General features: G+C 33.5%; 1 protein-coding gene across 5 annotated transcripts in view; it reads left to right on the forward strand.

Moving 5' to 3' along the window:
• The window catches only part of TMEM161B (transmembrane protein 161B), a 69,526-nt gene that overhangs the window by 36,352 nt on the left and 16,376 nt on the right, over nt 1-16,798 (forward strand). For 3 of the 5 annotated variants that reach the window (XM_014857051.3, XM_044779993.2, XM_070517827.1), the window contains 2 exons: nt 834-931; nt 4,628-4,784. In XM_014857051.3, the coding sequence (XP_014712537.3) occupies nt 834-931; nt 4,628-4,784 (255 nt within the window). Of the gene's footprint in view, nt 1-833; nt 932-4,627; nt 4,785-13,959; nt 14,097-16,798 lie in introns of those variants that run through there. The other 2 variants (XM_044779994.2, XM_044779992.2) reach the window with 2 other exon arrangements.

A 16,798-nucleotide genomic window follows, 5' to 3' on the forward strand; every position in this document is an offset into this window, starting at 1 on the left:
CTGTTGTTTTCCTCTATTCGTGATTCTTAGTAGAAGCAACTCCGAGTTACCCTTTTATGTTTCTGAATTTCTCATGCACATAAATCTTAATATTTTCTTCAACTTCGGATTGTTTATAGCTACAGATCTATTTATATGTATGTATGTGTCTATATGTATAATTTCAAAGGGAAATGCATTTTGTCTTCATTTGCTTTTACTCTGGTGCCTAAAGAAAGACATGTTAGATTGTCTTTAAATCTGCAGAAGAGAGAGTAGGAGAAAGGGGGTGAAATACTACACCAAGAATCCAGATTTTGTTCCTGTCATTAATTTGGATAATTCTTTCCCTGATAATGTGTATATTCACATAATAATTTACATCCACATTTTGTAGTCTTCTTTTTAAAAACCACTTTTAAGGGGCTGGCCCAGTTGCATAGTGGTTAACTTTGCATGCACCACTTTGGCAGCCTGGGGTTCACAGGTTCAGATCCCAGATGCGGACCTAGCACTGCTCATCAAGCCACACTGTAGAGGCATCCCACATAAAATAGAGCAAGATTGGCACAGATGTTAGCTCAGGGCTAATCTTCCTCAAGCAGAGAAAAAAGAGAGAGAGGGGAAGGTTGGCAACAGATGTTAGCTCAGGGCCAATCTTCCTCACAAACAAACAAACAAACAAACAAAAACACTACATTTGAGTACCTTATCTCATTTTTGATGAAATATTAGAAATTCTGCTTCTTTTCCACTGTGAAATTTAAAACCTCTTTTGTAAATTAGTTTGATACAAGCACTTGGATAACAGTGTAAGTAACTTTTTTTGTGTGTCACTTGTCTGATTTTTATAGGAAATATAATGGTCACATTGAAAGTAAGCCACTAACCATTCCAAAGGATATTGACCTCCATCTAGAAACAAAGTCAGTTACAGAAGTGGATACTTTAGGTAAGGGAAATCTTGGTAAAATAAATCTCAGTTTTATATTATGTTAGTTAAACTACTTTTGTTTTATTTATTGTGGCTACATTTTTTTTATGGTTTTTCTAATCATTAAGTCCATTATACAGAATATGAAATCTTTCTCAGCTTAGAAGCTCAAAATGACTTCATTTGAATTGAATTTCTCTTTTGATTTGCCTACCTAACTTGTAGTAAGCATTATTTTTCCCATTTTTCAGAAGAGCCTGACTTACACGAGTTTGCTACACACTTTATGTTGAAATCACAAGTCAGTTTTCATTGTTTCAAATTCTAGACTGTTTGCCATCTATGCCAGTCTCCTTTTATAGTGTGGCTTGCAGAAATGCATTTGTATATTTGTGTTGAATTACCTGTATTTATAATAAGTCAACTTTATGCTCGTATTTAGTAGAAAGGAAAATGTTTTTAGAATAATGAACTGGATTAAGACCCAGAAAACTTGAATATTCAAGATTCACTTTTACTTGTTGGTTATATCTGAGTAAGTCATTCAGTTTTTTCCCAGTATGCCAATGTTTATAATTATATAATAACTGTAATGATTTTAAATTGTAAATGAAGTTTATATGAAATTATTCAATATTAGAAGAGAAAGGCATCTAAGGTAATATTATTTAAAACACTGGTTTTCAAACCTAGCTGTACATCAAAATCAGCTGAGGAGCTCTTTAAAAATAAAAATTCCCCGTACTTATCCTTAGAGATTCAGTAAGTCTGGAGTGGGTTCTGGGAATTTGTATTTTTAAAAATGCTCCAAGTGGTTCTGATTTTTGACCAGTTTTGAGAACTAATGGTTTACATGATAAGTAAGGAATTAAAATGACACATTTCAAAAAAATAATTTTGGTAGTGTTGTATATATTATTATGTACTTTGGTCCCTCTTGGGTTAAATCACACCATGCCAGAGAAGCCTTAATAGATTCATCTAGCAACTTGTATAGAATTATTTTATGATACAAATATGATTTTATTGATGCCTTCAACATGTTTGAAAGTTGATTCTACGTCTACAAAGATTGTGTGTATACGTATATGGAAACAGTGTCCTGGAACCCAAAAATGTCAATGGGGAATGATATCAATCAATTGCCTAGTATCATTAAGAGTGTTAACACTAGTTATGTCATCCCCTTATTTTCTTTGAAACTATTCTCCATGCAAAATTTAAAACATTGACAAGCACTTTAACTTTTTGATTAGTTGTCGTACTTGTTTTACTAACTCTTTGTGTGCTTACTTGTAAAAATGTTCACAGACATGTATAAATACAAGAATATGTACACACTCTGATTTCTACTGCAGATTTTTGTCATTTTTACTAATAACTAATGTTTATTGAATAATTATCAGCTAATTGACTTTAATAATAGCTTTAAATTGTGTATCAGACGTTGTTATAAGTGCTTTACTTGTATTAACTGGCTAGTCCTCAGAATTCTATGAGGTATATAACTATTATCAGCCTTTTTTTTTTTTAAACTCATTGGATAGAGGTTGGCCAGGGTTACACACTGAATGTGGTAGAGCCAGTCAATGAGAACTAGGCTATTTTAATGAACTTAAAAAATTGAAGTTAGGGGCCAGCCCAGTGGTGTAGTGGTTAAGTTCATATGCTCCACTTCAGCACGCTGGGGCTCATGGGTTTGGATCCCGGGCGTGGAGCTACACACCGCTCATCAAGCCATGCTGTCGCGGTGTCCCATATATAAAATAGAGAAAGATTGGCACAGATGTTAGCTCAGGGCCAGTCTTCCTCTGGGAAAATAAAAAGAAAGAAAGAAAGAAATTAGAGTAATGTGGCTTCAGCACCCAGCTTATTCAATATTTTGTTTTACTTGTACAATTTTGAGAACTAATTGCAAATGGTACTAGTTTAACAACTGGCCACATAATATCAAAAGGATTTCACTTAGAGTGACAGGAAGATGTTTTATGTTTGTCTTTATGTAATCCTTTGTGAATGGATGGTGTGTAAGTGTGTTTAGGTAAACGTAGAGACTTTTCTGCCTGAACTTTAGGTATTCTCAGGAGCTTAATACAAACCACTGGGTTTGATAAATTCTAAGTTTTCTTTCAATGCCAGTATTCTATTAAAAGACACATACATAGTTATATTATTGAATACAAAAAGAAGAATATAGTATAATATTTGGGTTAAATATATAGCCAAGAATATTTATAATTTGTACTTTTGTTGAATGTATATATTATTGATATCCCAATAACTATCTTGAAAGTCTGTCTCAATTTGTACTAGCTATCTATTATAAAAACCTCTTAAAGAACAGAAGCACGTTTGAATGTCACTTGGCTGTTTGCTGTAAGTTCCCTGGAGGAAGCCTGTCTAAGTGTGGGCAGGCATGGAGAGTTAGAATGCTTACTTCAATTGTTAATAAAAATTGATAACTTTTAGATAAATGGATATTTGTGCATTTGTTCTATCCATTTCCCTGTCCTCCTAGAAAGCTATTCAAAAGGCTCAACTGGGCCATTTTCGAGGGGAAGGGGATGTCTGGAGGGTAGGAATCCTGCAACTACTTTAGAGTAAATCTTTCAGACTGATGTTCAAAAACTATTAGGTCTCTCAGAAAAAAGGCTAAAGCAGTTAAAGTAACTTGAAACAAATTAAGAGTGTTAAATTAACTTGAAGCAGGTAAAAAATTGACCCAGTCATAAAAGGATTTGGAATTTTTGCTATCGCCTCATAGAGATGTAAGTTTGATTAGTTTGTTTTGATACTTTAAATGTCTTACTTTGAGTAGTATTTGGTTTTTAAAATACTTTTTCTGTAAATGTGTGATTTAAAAATATCCTCAGGTATTAAATTTTACAACTAAAATTTTTCCAAACCAATGTAGTTCATTTTATTATGTGCCAGTCAGAACATAGGAATTGATGTTTATGTCCGTGATTTATGTCTACATTTTTAGGAGGCCTTCTACAAAATGATGTTGATATTTGGGACTACACTCTGGCAGAAATAAACCTGAATATCTGAAATGAAAAGGGAGATGGAATCATATTTACTTTCAGAGAAAGCTAATTTTAATGTAAACCTTTAAGGATGGAATAGTTTGTTGAAGGGGTATGGTTTTATGGAAAATCGACAGGCATTTTATCAGCTTTTCTTGCAGAAGCTGAAGAGGGAATAAAAAATGTATTTATTTAATTTATTATTTTAATCTGTAGTAACTCACAAAATTACTAATCTTCCATTAGTGCAGTTAATATCTGTAACATAAAGTTTAACTCTCTTCACAGAAATGAATATAAGTAAATCCGTAGTCCACTACATTAAGTTGTATTCTAAAGTGTCATAGCTCATTCTTAAAAATTTGTGTAAAAAATAACAAATCGCTAAGAAAATACCAACTCATTTTGCAATCATACATTTTTAACAGTGATTTAAATAATTTTTGGTAATCGTTTCAGGTTTATTTTAATTATTTAACTTATGAGGTATTAAAATTTAATGTTGGATGCCAACGTTCTTGATCTGTTTCCTGCACTTTTAGATTCTCATATTTGCAAACTTTATATTACAAATCACAAATACAATGAGGTCTAGCGTGTTTAAAGCTATTTATAGATAAATCCTCCTAAGCTGTTTATGAAAGTTTAAGTAAAACTTTTTTTTAAAAAAACCTTTATTTTTCAGCGTTGCATTACTTTCCAGAATACCAGTGGCTCGTGGATTTCACAGTGGCTGCTACGGTTGTGTATCTAGTAACTGAAGTCTACTACAATTTAATGAAGCCCACACAGGAAATGAATATCAGCTTAGTCTGGTGCCTGCTTGTTTTGTCTTTTGCAATGTATCCTTCAAAACATCATTAATATTAATTTATGGATTTGTTTTCCTATTGCAACTAATACCATTAAATCTCATCTCTGTTTTGAAAAAGATTTTAGATTATTAGAGAATTTTCTTTGTTTAAATCCTCTTTACTTAACTGAAGAAATTTTCAAAGGAGAAGTATATAGTTTAAAAAGTGAAATATAAGAAGAGATACCAGTACTTTGCCTTTCCTTTTCTATCTGAGTCTCATGTCACAGAGGAGTCACTGTTACCTCTTTTAGGTATTTCTTTTGAAATTTCCTTCATATGTTTAAATATTATGTGATGATGATACCTCTTTAATTTTAGATATTATTGCGCTTTCTCCCCCTTCCTTTTCCTTCTCCTATTCTTTCAAAATAGTAAGGAGACAACTTTTTTATTAAATCACTTGTTTTTAGTTATGCTTATGAAAATATTATTTATAGCTAAGCATTATAGTGTCCTGTACCTTCCTTGAACAATTTTTTTTCCTATAATATAGAATCTAAACTCTTGTACAGAATTGCGAACCTCAGTAGTTCAAATACATCATTTCTATTTTGTTTTCCAATGGAAATTTCCTCCTGAAGCCTTCGGTTCTCTGACTTCCTGCACAGCTGTCATCCTGGGCTTTTCTTCGCTGTCTTCCTAAGAGTTCCCAGTGCCTCCTTTTGGATCGCATCGCTCCTCTTCCTGGGTTTACTCTCCTTTTGGCAGAGTGCATTCTTCTCTAGTGTCCTCACAAAAGGTGGTAAAGTTTTTTTGAAATCTTTATTTTAATTTCCCCCCCATCTCAATTCATAGTTTGGCTCAATACAGATTCTAGGAAAGAAATAGTTTTTCCTCAGAGTTTTGAAGGCTCCTGAGACATTGGATACCCTCTTACTTTTAGCATATGCCTCCCCTTCCCCCTCTTACATACACCCCGTTGAGGCTTTTTCTCTTTATCCTTTCAGTATTCCGAAGTTTCATTATGAATTAAGTTCTAGGTTTAGCTTTTAAGTCTGGAAGCCCATTTCCTTTACTGCTGGGCAATAGTTTTGTTTTCTTTTTTCTTATTTTTATTAAAACTAAACATTTTCCCCTCCATTTCCACCTCTCCATAGGCAGCTTCTTCCAGGTCCTTTCCATTTGACATTTTCATCCGTATTCCATATGCATACAAGGCCACTGCTTGACTTTAGTTTCAGGCTTTAACTCTTGTCATTTCACTCTGGAAATGAGGACTTAGCACATGTGCCTGGGCTGTCACCTACTGCTCTTCATTTCCCATTCCTCTCATCTTTCGAATATAGTATGTCATTTTTTAGAAGAATGTTCACTGTTTGTGTTATCACGTATACACTATTCATAGATAAATACTTGTCTTAATTTTCCATTTGCATTGTTTTCTTTGTACATATCATAAATTCAGCCTCAAACTCTTCTGGGTCTATTAAATCTCTCAACATGTTCAGAAGCTTCAGGTGGTATATCAATTTGATCTTTTTAGTGAGAGTTCTTCTGGAGCCCTCACATAGGCCCTGGTCTGGATTAATTAACCTTCCCAACTGATGTACAGCTAGCCTCCTGGAAGTACCAGTTATCTTCTTAGGGATTCTCTTTGCACATCTTGAATTGCAGCTCTTTTTCTTATATTCCATGTCTCCCTCTTACTTGGCTTACTTTCTCATTTTGGTGGAGCATATCCTCCAGTATTATCTCCAGAAAGGTTGCATGGGAAGTGCATTTTTTGTGACCTTGCATGCTTGAAAATATTTTTATTCTACTTGAACATTAATTGATCTTTTGATTGAGAGTGAAATTCCAGGTTTAAATTCATTCTCTTGATAACATTGAAAACATTATTTTATTGTCTTTGAAGTTCCATTTTTGCTTTTTAAGAATTCCAATTGCCATTCTAATTTCTGATTTTTCATATATCATTTTTTTCTTTGTGAAACCTTTACTGTCTTTTCTTTAGCCACTTATTGTGTTGAAATTTTATGATGATGTGTTTTTTCGAGGATCTGTTTTTATCCATTGTGCTGGGACTTTACCGTTCTGGAAATTCACGTTCTTGACTTCTGGAAAAATTTTCTTGAATTATTTTATTTGTGACTTCCTTTTCTCCATTTTCTGATTCTGGAATGCTTATTGTTCAGATATTTGATCTCCTAGACTGATTCTCTAAGATTTTTATCTTCTTTCTCTCATACAAATGTTTATGTTTGTATTTCTGTACTTTTTAATTTTCTGGGAGATTTTCTCAACCTTTTAAACCTGTGTTTTTGTTTTTAATTTCTGCTATTATTTTTAATTTTCAAGAGCTATTTTTCTTCTACTTCTCCCCCACTGTGGAGTCCCTCTTGGTTTATGCTTACATTATCTTCTAGTGTCTGAGATACTGATAGATTTTGTAAAAGTTTTCTCTCTGCCAAGTATCTTTTTACTCTAAATTGATTTTATTTGTTTGTTTGATCTGGTTGCTATCTTTCATGTTAAGATTTTTCTTAGAAAGACCTGGTGATCCATATTTGCCTGTTTATATTTAAGTATGAGGCACTAAAAGGCTGAATGGAAGCTCTGAGCATGTGGTGAGGCAAGTGGTTGGATCATCTGGATAGGTCAGAAATCATCTTTTTTACCCTCTCCAAAGGAGAAATATCCAGACTTCTTTCTGGTGGGAACAGTTTGAACTGGTTGCTTTTTACAAGTACTTCCTTTTACTAATACTTATTTTTAATACCTCCTGTGACCCCTGACACACGTGTTTATACTTTCACCCCGATGTGGAGAAGTACATGGTATCTGACCAATTCCTTTTCCTTTCTGGGAGTTCTGCAGTAAAATTAGATTTCATCTTGGCTTTCTCATTGAGTTTCTACATTCTGTTGAGTCATTTACCACTGAATCCGCCTGCTTTTTAGCTTCCAAGATGTTACTGCTTTTTCTCTTCTTATTCATTGTATTTATTACTGAAAAACAAATTCCTTTACTGTCATTTTGGTGGGGATTAGGGAAAGGCCAAAAGTAAGTCAGTGTGTTCAGCCTGCTATTTTTATCCAGAAGTTCTGTATTGTCTCTTTTGTGTGATTCTCTGTTTTCTGTCTTCTTTTTCAAGAGCTCTTGTTAGTGAGATGTTTAATTTCTTTGAATGATTCTTTAATTTTCTTATCTCCCCGTTGCCGTTTATTTCATCCTATTTTCTTGATTTTTCTCTTAATTTTCTCTTCTAACCATCTGTTGAATTTTTTATATCAACTGTTGTTTTTTTAATTTTTAAGACTTTTTTTCTTTGAATGTTCTGTTTTCAGAACATTTTTGTGTCATGGATGTCTATATTTCTAAGGATATTAATATCTTTTAAGTTTTAGTTTGAACTTTGTATTGTTTGTTTTCTGAGTTTCCCTCTTTTTGTTTTAATCACTGTCACATTAAAGGTTGTTGTCAAATGTCTTGTGATCTTTGAGTATCTGTTTATATTCAGGAAGGAAGCATTAAAAAATTGGAAGTTTTTATCCAGCCCTGTGGTGTAGTGGTTAAGTTCAGTGTATTCCACTTTGGTGGCCTGGCTTCACAGGTTTGGATCCCAGGTGCAGACGTGTACTGCTCATCAGCCATGCTGTGGCAGTGACCCACATATAAAGTGGAGGAAGGTTGGCACATGTTAGCTCAGGACAAGCAAAAATAGAGGAGGATTGGCAACAGATTTAGCTCAGGGCTAATTGTCCTCAGCAAAAGAAAAGAAAAAATTGAGAATTTTGTGCAAGTGGCTGGAACTTGTAGGTTGGTGGGCCATTTAGTGGATGATTGAGTGGAGACCTGGCAGTATCCTTGTGGGACACTAAATATCAGTGTCTACAGGTTGTTGGGCCTATCATTTGCTCAAGAGAAGAGCTGTCCATTCTCCCATCTGTGGGAGCTCTGCTAGCTTTCTGTTGACTCTTTTGGATTGATTTAGATATAATTTGGACCAGAATAAAGCCTTAAGAGTTGACATTTTCACAAAGTATATATTGTACTGGGTAGAAATAGTGATCATGTGTGTCAGTTGATAAACATCCCCAGTTATCCAGTGTTATACTAATTTCAAGAGCAGATAAATTCAAGCATTTAAAACATTACTATTTAATTCTATAGTATTAAAGATCTGAAAGTACCGTTTAGTCAGAATAAAGTCCCATCCCTAGACGTCGTCATATGAAACACACTAAAAATATTTTTAACTTGGTAATTAGCACCAGCTTACTATATGTCATGTTTCTTTTTCATACTTTGAATTCTCATGTTCTCTGAAATACTGTTTATTGTGGAATATTCTTGTTTTTGCTTCGTTTTCTTTGTGGTTTATAGATATGGTGTTAAAATAGCATTTATGGTATTTATGTAGAAATGTATTATTCTTGATATCCAGTTTTATTTAATGTGATGCAGCTCTTAATACCTACTTACTAGAGAAATTAGAAAAATGTACTTCTTAATAGCTACTCAAATTGTTGTTTATGTGAATAAATTTCATCTTTCATTTCACTCAGTAATGCCTAATAATGTGAGAGCAAAGGTCTGACACAGTCTTTAGCAGTGAACTGGCTCTGCTTAGTTTTAAGTAGTGCACTCATGAAAGGCACCAAACAATAGCATCCCTGCGGGAATCTAGTAGCTGGCTGTCTCCCCATCCCAGAGAAGATGGAAAGTGCTGAGGGGCTTTAGAATCCGAGCAATTTTCTGCCAACTGCGACCCTCCACAAAGCGGGTAGGAAAGAAGAAGGAAAGTAGAATCGTGTCTGTGTTTGGGTACGTGATTTTCCTTCTAACTTGCAGCGTGTGAGAAGATGACCTGCTGCCTTCAATGGCATGCAGGAAACCAGAGTTAAATGCCAGCTATCCAGATTAACACCAAGGAGGAGTCTGTTTATAGCCTATCTTTTATCTTTGTTATAACATATCTGGTATGCCTTTCACACCCCATGAACAGAGTCTAACTGCAGTGACCTCTGTCTGGCTTCTCTTTATTTTCTTATTGTATGTGCCTACTTATTAGTCAAACACATGTCTCCATTGATTACATAGGACAATAGCTCCACTTATTTGCAGTCACACATACGTCAGTTGATTCAAAAATTCTCTGCAGTTGTTACTGATGAAATATCCTTTGTTAAAGTGGTCTCAAAATTAGACACACATAACTTAAATAATTGGCTCACTTAAAATTGAGGAACAAAATTGTTTTATTTCCATGGTTATCCCCCTCATCAGTTTTGTTCTACGTACTTATGTAGGACAACAATTAGACTTTTTACAGAATCTTGAAAGTTCTAAAAGCATGAGAATGACATTTTTTAAATGTATGGCACTAAAACCTTGAACCCTGGAACCTGAGACGGAGCCATCTCTTTTCATCAGCCCAGCATACTGCTTCAACTGAGTTGTACATGTATCGCAGCTATCACACCTGCTTCCAATCTCACTCCCCAACCCAAACTAATTCTCACTCAGCTCCGTTTTCTTGCCCATTTGTAATTCTAACCACTTTATTTGACCAAGTCTATGTGTTCCAATTCCATTTATACAAAGTTACATGGTATAGAGAAGATAAAGGATAAAGAAAACCTTACCACGAGGATGAAGCAGTTGTAGTAATTGTCTTTCCTGTGTGATGGCCCATGAAATCTTAGAGTCACTGGAGAAACGTCTGCTGCTTTTATAATATGAAGCATATCATTTTCATTATGAATAAAGGAAAAGTAAAAAGGTAAAAATGGTACTTGCAAAAAATCCAGAGATCCTTTGGTAGAAGTAAAACTTTTAAAAATTAAATACTCTATAATCAATACTTTTTTTTAAAAAAGAACCTTTTCTTATGAATGAGCTGTATCACAGAGTAATATTGAGTCAATTACGTGAATTTGAGTGAGAAGAAAGCTATTCCACAAAGAATGATAAAGCTTCTCAGTAGTCCTATTATATTTGGTTAAAGGACTGGATCATTAGTCACATTTCCACAGTGCTTGTATTTTACAATGTGGATGGTTTAAGGTACAAAACCCTATTATGTATGTTTTTAAGGCTGTGTTTTAAATTCTTAATTTACCTTGGTTGCCAGACGTGCAAATTTTATACAAAGAAGAAAGTTGTGAATGGTTTAAATTGAAATCAGTTTTGAGTTTTCCATGTTAAATATTCAGTTCTATGTGTAGATTTGTAAATTAGAGGTCTACCAATTAAATGCTGTTACTTGTTTGCTGTAAGAAATAGACAACTACAGCAAACTAGCACAACTTAGTCACCTTTTCTAAATTCTTTAAAAGATTCTAAATTACTGTATTCTTACTTTACAAAAATGTTCTGCTTTAGGTGACTAGGAAAAATGGAACACTAAACCTTGAACTGAACTGCATAAGATATCACGTCTCCTAGTGAGAAAGAAACAGAGTCAAAGCAATTGAATCTGAGCCAAGGGCCTTGTTCTGTCTTGGAAAGTTGTACATAGCATATTGTATCAAAGCTTGTTTCTTTTACAAACTTTTGGAGCTCTTCTGTGATGTTAATGCTGCCAAATTATTCACCTTTCAGGTCAGAAACCTAGCGTTCTATAGGGAACTCACTTGGGAGATAGGACCATATTTCTGTTTTATTAATTTATAATTAAGTAGGACTTTTTTTTTAGCTAGGAAGTTATCATTTTCCTTCTGAATCTAAAAATTTAAGGATAACGTTCATTCTTTTATTTTAATCCAGAAAATTAGTTAATAGTTATTTTTGTTTGCTTTTGCTTTTTTTAAAAATAAAGCCTGTCTTTTATGCTTTTGAAAATCTTTGGCTATTATTTCCTTCCACAAGCTGGCTAGGTTGAGGCTGGCCATAAGCTTTTTTGTGGGATGGGTTTTAAACATGCACAGTAGTTTTTTGCTTATATCAGAGAATTTTAGGTTTTGTTTCTTTTCTCTTTAACTAAAATAAAGTAATTGAACTTTCATCTCTAAGAAAATAGGAAAAAATATTTTAGTTAAAAATTACCCAAGTTGGTTGTTTTGTTTTGTTTTTTAACATTGGAAGACAGGATTGGATTATTTATGAAAGGATTTAACTTGATAGATCATAGAATTAATATACTTATTGCTGGTTTTCAGTGTACATACTTGAAGCAGCTTCTTGGTGTTGTTTCTAAGTTTCTTTGTGGTGAGAATGCAAAGTATAATGTATTTTGAGTATTTTGGTTGCTTTTTCTTTTGGAAAAATAGATGTGGGAGATTTAACCATTTGAATAAAAAAATTAGGTTTTTTTTATTAGCAGTCGCAAAAACAATATAATCTTTCACAGAATAGGAAAACTTTCAGTTTAAGTGAAAATCACTTAGTTGAGTGGAAATCTGATCTATTTATAAAAGATCATAAATTTTGTGAAAAATTTTTGAGAAACTTGTGTGTTTATTCTTTAGGATGCCATCCATTAGGTTTGTGTATTGGCAACAAAATATTTCTTAAAATATAATCTCTTTCTATTTCTTTCCTTCTCAAAAAAAATTGATAAAATATCTGAATAATTTCAAGATGTTAGGGTATAGAAGACATTTTCTTAATATGAGAATTGGGTCTTTAAGGCAATAGAAGTACACAAACGAAGTTGAAACATAATAGTGCATTGATAAGTATATGTTATTTAAGTTGTTATCTTAGATCTGAGAGAAATTTATCATTTTAGAACTAGAAAGTAAGCCTGTTGACTATCTGAAAGCTCTCCTCTCCAGCTTGAAGATAAATATATTTAAAATACTTCCTACTGAGTACATCTTCCCACCTGTCCTTGATTTTTCTTTCCTATTGTAATTTTTGCATTTGCATCTATAAATTACGGCCTAATTCCAATTGTGAAAAAATGTTGATATTAAATTAGAACTTTTAAAACGTCCACCATGTGGCAGAGAAAAATTTATCCCACCCCTTACATTCTCTTTATTTCAAGGGTTGGGATTTTGTACTATAAAGCAAAATAAATTAACACTTAAAGTAGGTGGTACATTCAGCTAAGACTGAGGGGTTAAAGAGGAAAAAAAAAATTGAAAGAAAATGACTATTTGCATCAGTTTTGCAAATGCAGTTTTGAATATTGACTAATAGAATACTCTTTATGAATGTCTTAAGTTATAGAATGATCTATAAAAATAATAATAGATAAAAGTAGGGAAAGAGTTTACTCATAGTGAAGGTACTTGACCATTATTTCCATTAAGTCATAAGTAAATAAATGCCATATTTTTGCTCAGCGTCTTTTGTTATATGTATCTGTAAATATAGAAGCCTAATTTTGGTATTATCATGTTATTTACATTCTCATGTTGTATTTATCTACAAAAGGGCAAAAATAAGTATATTCCATTTACTTGGAAATTGTGGACAATTTATGCAGAAAGAACAGATAGGAAGTAACTTAGAAAAATTTTGTTTTGAAACCCATTCCTACAATATTTCAGGTGTAGTTTATTACTTATTTTTCTATATGAATAGCATTGTTAATAAACATATTCATGGGATTAGAACATAAAAGGGTTTTTCTTATTTCAAAAACAATTTGTTATATAGGTAATACAGAAATTTGGTAAGTAACTCGAAAAGAAATTTTGTTTCTATTTTAGCTAGAACAGAAAGTCTTCTTTGTGAGATCTCAAAGTTACCACAGTTGTCAGTGAGGAATTCTAAATGGAGTACCTCAATGTAGTTATTTATCCTGTCTCTCAAAAAGAAAAAAAGCCAGATTTATATCCTGACACGTCTAATGCTAACAAAATCTGTCTTCTGTTTAGTAGGTTTTTGTTTATTCTGCTACCATGTACTATGGTTTGGACTTACTTATATATTAATTGAACAAAATACACATTGCTCTAAAGTTTGATAGAACAAGAAGTTGAGTTTTGAGTTTGAAACAAATGAAGATTCTACAAAACAGTCTCCCAGAATAGACTTCAGTAGGTCTATCAGATCTTTACGTAGCTTCTCTTGGCTGGGAAAGGACTGTTAGTTAGGCACTGAGGTTATTGCTGGAAAATACTCAGACTTTTTCTTTTGGTTAGAGTTTAACTCTTAGAAAAGCTACCTGTTTACTTCTCTATAAAATAGGCTAAATATTTGTTCTGTTCTGTTCCAGGTATACATATATCAGGTCTTTGCCAGTGGAGAACTAGATTGTATTGAAATCGTAAGGTTTTATGATGATAGTGTTTCACAAGCATGGGAAACATTTCTAACAGTTGGGTTAATATTAATCGTCATTTTGCTGTATTTTAATTCATAGGACATGGAAGTAATCTCAGTGCATGAGATTGAAAAGGTTAGTAAAATATACATTTGTGCTTTACACTGTGAATTTGTATGTAGTTCAGGTTCTATTAAACTCCAGGACATAACGTACTTTTTTCCGGAGTAGAGGGGTACATTGTAGATCAAGATTTTATTAAAATCTAGATTGAATTTTCTAAAATGTTAACTTTTATCAAATATGTATACATAGTTTATACAGACAAAAAGTGCAAAAAGTATTGTATTAAATACCATGAGTCCTCTTCCCTACCCCCTTGCCACTTCCCATCATGTTTTAACTGTTTATACTCACTTTTAAAAATCTTCATATTTCTAAATATAATGCTTATACTGCTGACTCTTAATTCATCAATTATGGTAGGTGAGAATTTTCCTTTCTTAAACTATGCCGTCTTCTGCGCTTTCTCTCCTTTGTGCTCTTAGTGTAGTTACTTTACAATTTTTGCTAAAATCAGTATTCAGTGATTATTATACCTATATAAATATTATTCATATGTGAGCATTATAAGGTATTGTAGCTTCTTTTGCAGTTTTTTCATTAATTAATGAATTTTTTTTAATTTATTTAGTTTTTCTTTGTGTTTATTTTAATTCCACTAGCTTTTCAGTATAGTTTCCCACAAAGTTGCTGATAACTTGTATTAGTTACTTTTTCCCCCCGATGGAGATACCCTTCCTGGAGACCTCCATTCTCTGGCTTTTATCTAGTCTGGTTGCCCTTCATGCCTGCTGCACAACCATCATCTTGGGACTTCTTTTTGTTGTCATCCTCAGAATTCCTTTTGCCTTTCTCCCACGTGTAATTTCTCATTCCAGGATTCAGCGTTTTTCTCTTTCTTGGTTCTTGTTCATGTTTCCGTGGAGCTTTCTACCAAAGTGTGCATGTGAGGCAACTAGTTTTAGACTTTCTTGTTTATTTGATTGGTAGTTTGGTTGGATATAGAATTCTAGGTTGTCAGTATTTTTCTTCATAATTTTGAAGACATTGCTTCATTGTTGTCGACCTCAAAAGTTTACTGTTAAGAAGTACAATGTTGTGATATTTAATCTGTTGCACATGACTTGTTTTGCTTTATTTTTTTTTCTCAGGAAGTTTTTACAATCTTCTTTATTTATCTGGTTTCTGAAGGTTCATGATCACGTACCTTGTTAGGAATCTTTTCTCATTCTTTGTCCTGGGCTTTTGGTAGCCTCTTTTAATTTGGAAACTTCGAGTTTAGAAATTATCTTTTATTATGTCTTTCATAATTTCTTCCCTTCTGTAATCTCTCCACCCTCCTGGATTGATCCTCTCATTTGATCACCCTTTCTGCTTTGATGGAACTTTTCCTCAACTTTATCTTTCAAACTTATTTTTATAATATTTTATATTTAATATTAAGATTAAGTATTTTTCTTGTCCTATTTTTAATTTTTCTGGGCATGTTTTGATATCTAACCATTGATTTTTCATAGCATCCTGTTCATGTTTCAAAGGTGCATTTATCTTTGTTTAGCTTTATGAAATATAGATGTGTCGCATATATATTTGTGTATAGAAATGTATATGTGTATCTATTTTTATATGTATGTGAAACTTATTATTCTACTACCTGTATCATCTCTCTTTTCTCTAAGTTACTTTTTCTCCATTGTTAATTTTCTCTCTTGTCTTTTACATAAGATGGTATGTCCTAATACAAGAGTTGGCAGATTGTGGCCTGCTGTATCTGAGTTGCATCCTGTTTTGTACAGCTTTTGAGCTGAGAATGGTTTTTAACATTTTTAAAGGGTTTAAAAAAATTAAAAAGCAGACAGAAGAATATGCTACAGTGACTGTGTATGGCCCACAAAGCCTTAATATTTACTTTCGGGTCCTTTACTGAGAAAGTTTTCTGATCCCTGCTCTGTGTCTGGAGATTCTTGTCTTTTCTTTCATGTTTAAGAGTCAGACACTAGGGGCCGGCTCCATGGCCGAGTGATTAAGTTCACGCACTCCGCAGTGGCGGCCCAGGGTTTGGATCCTGGGAGCGGACATGGCACTGCTCTTCAGGCCACGTTGAGGCGGCGTCCCACATCCCACAACTAGAAGAACCTGCAACTAAGAGATACAACTATGTACATAGTTTGGGGAGTTTGGGGAGATAAAGCAGGAAAAAAAAAAGATTGGCAACGGTTGTTAGCCCAGGTGCCAATCTTTAAAAAAAAAAAAGAGTCAGACACTAAAAGCGAATTGGGAACTCTGTATGTAAGTAGGACTTGATTAACTTCACTGAAGACTAACTTAGTAAATCTCAAGCTGGTTTTATTTATGTCAGTGTCTTTTGTTTTTCTTTGGGGCCTTTTACTTTCACTAGAGGAGAGTCTCTAATCTCCTGTCTGGAGTGTGGAAGTCTGCTGCACGCGTTTCAAAGCTGATATACCTTTGAGTATGTAGACTTTCACTTAACTTTTCTGTTTTCACTACAGTTGCCTTGATCTGAACTCTGTGTACCTCAGATTCAGTTTCTTCAGAGGTTAAATCTTAGTCTTCTGCTGGAGCCAGAGTAGAATTTGTTACCTGGCTGCACAGGAAAGTAATGGGAGAGGGGAGTTGGGAATCCAGTTTCTGCTTATATGGAGGTCAACTCATACATCTATTTGCAGCTCACACCATACTGCTGTGTTTTGTAGAATCTTGTATCTCCTAGATTAAACTTTCATGGAAAAAGTTAAAAGATTTAAGCACAACTA

The sequence above is a fragment of the Equus asinus genome, chromosome 9 (genome assembly GCF_041296235.1).
Source record: "Equus asinus isolate D_3611 breed Donkey chromosome 9, EquAss-T2T_v2, whole genome shotgun sequence".
Lineage (NCBI taxonomy): Eukaryota > Metazoa > Chordata > Mammalia > Perissodactyla > Equidae > Equus > Equus asinus.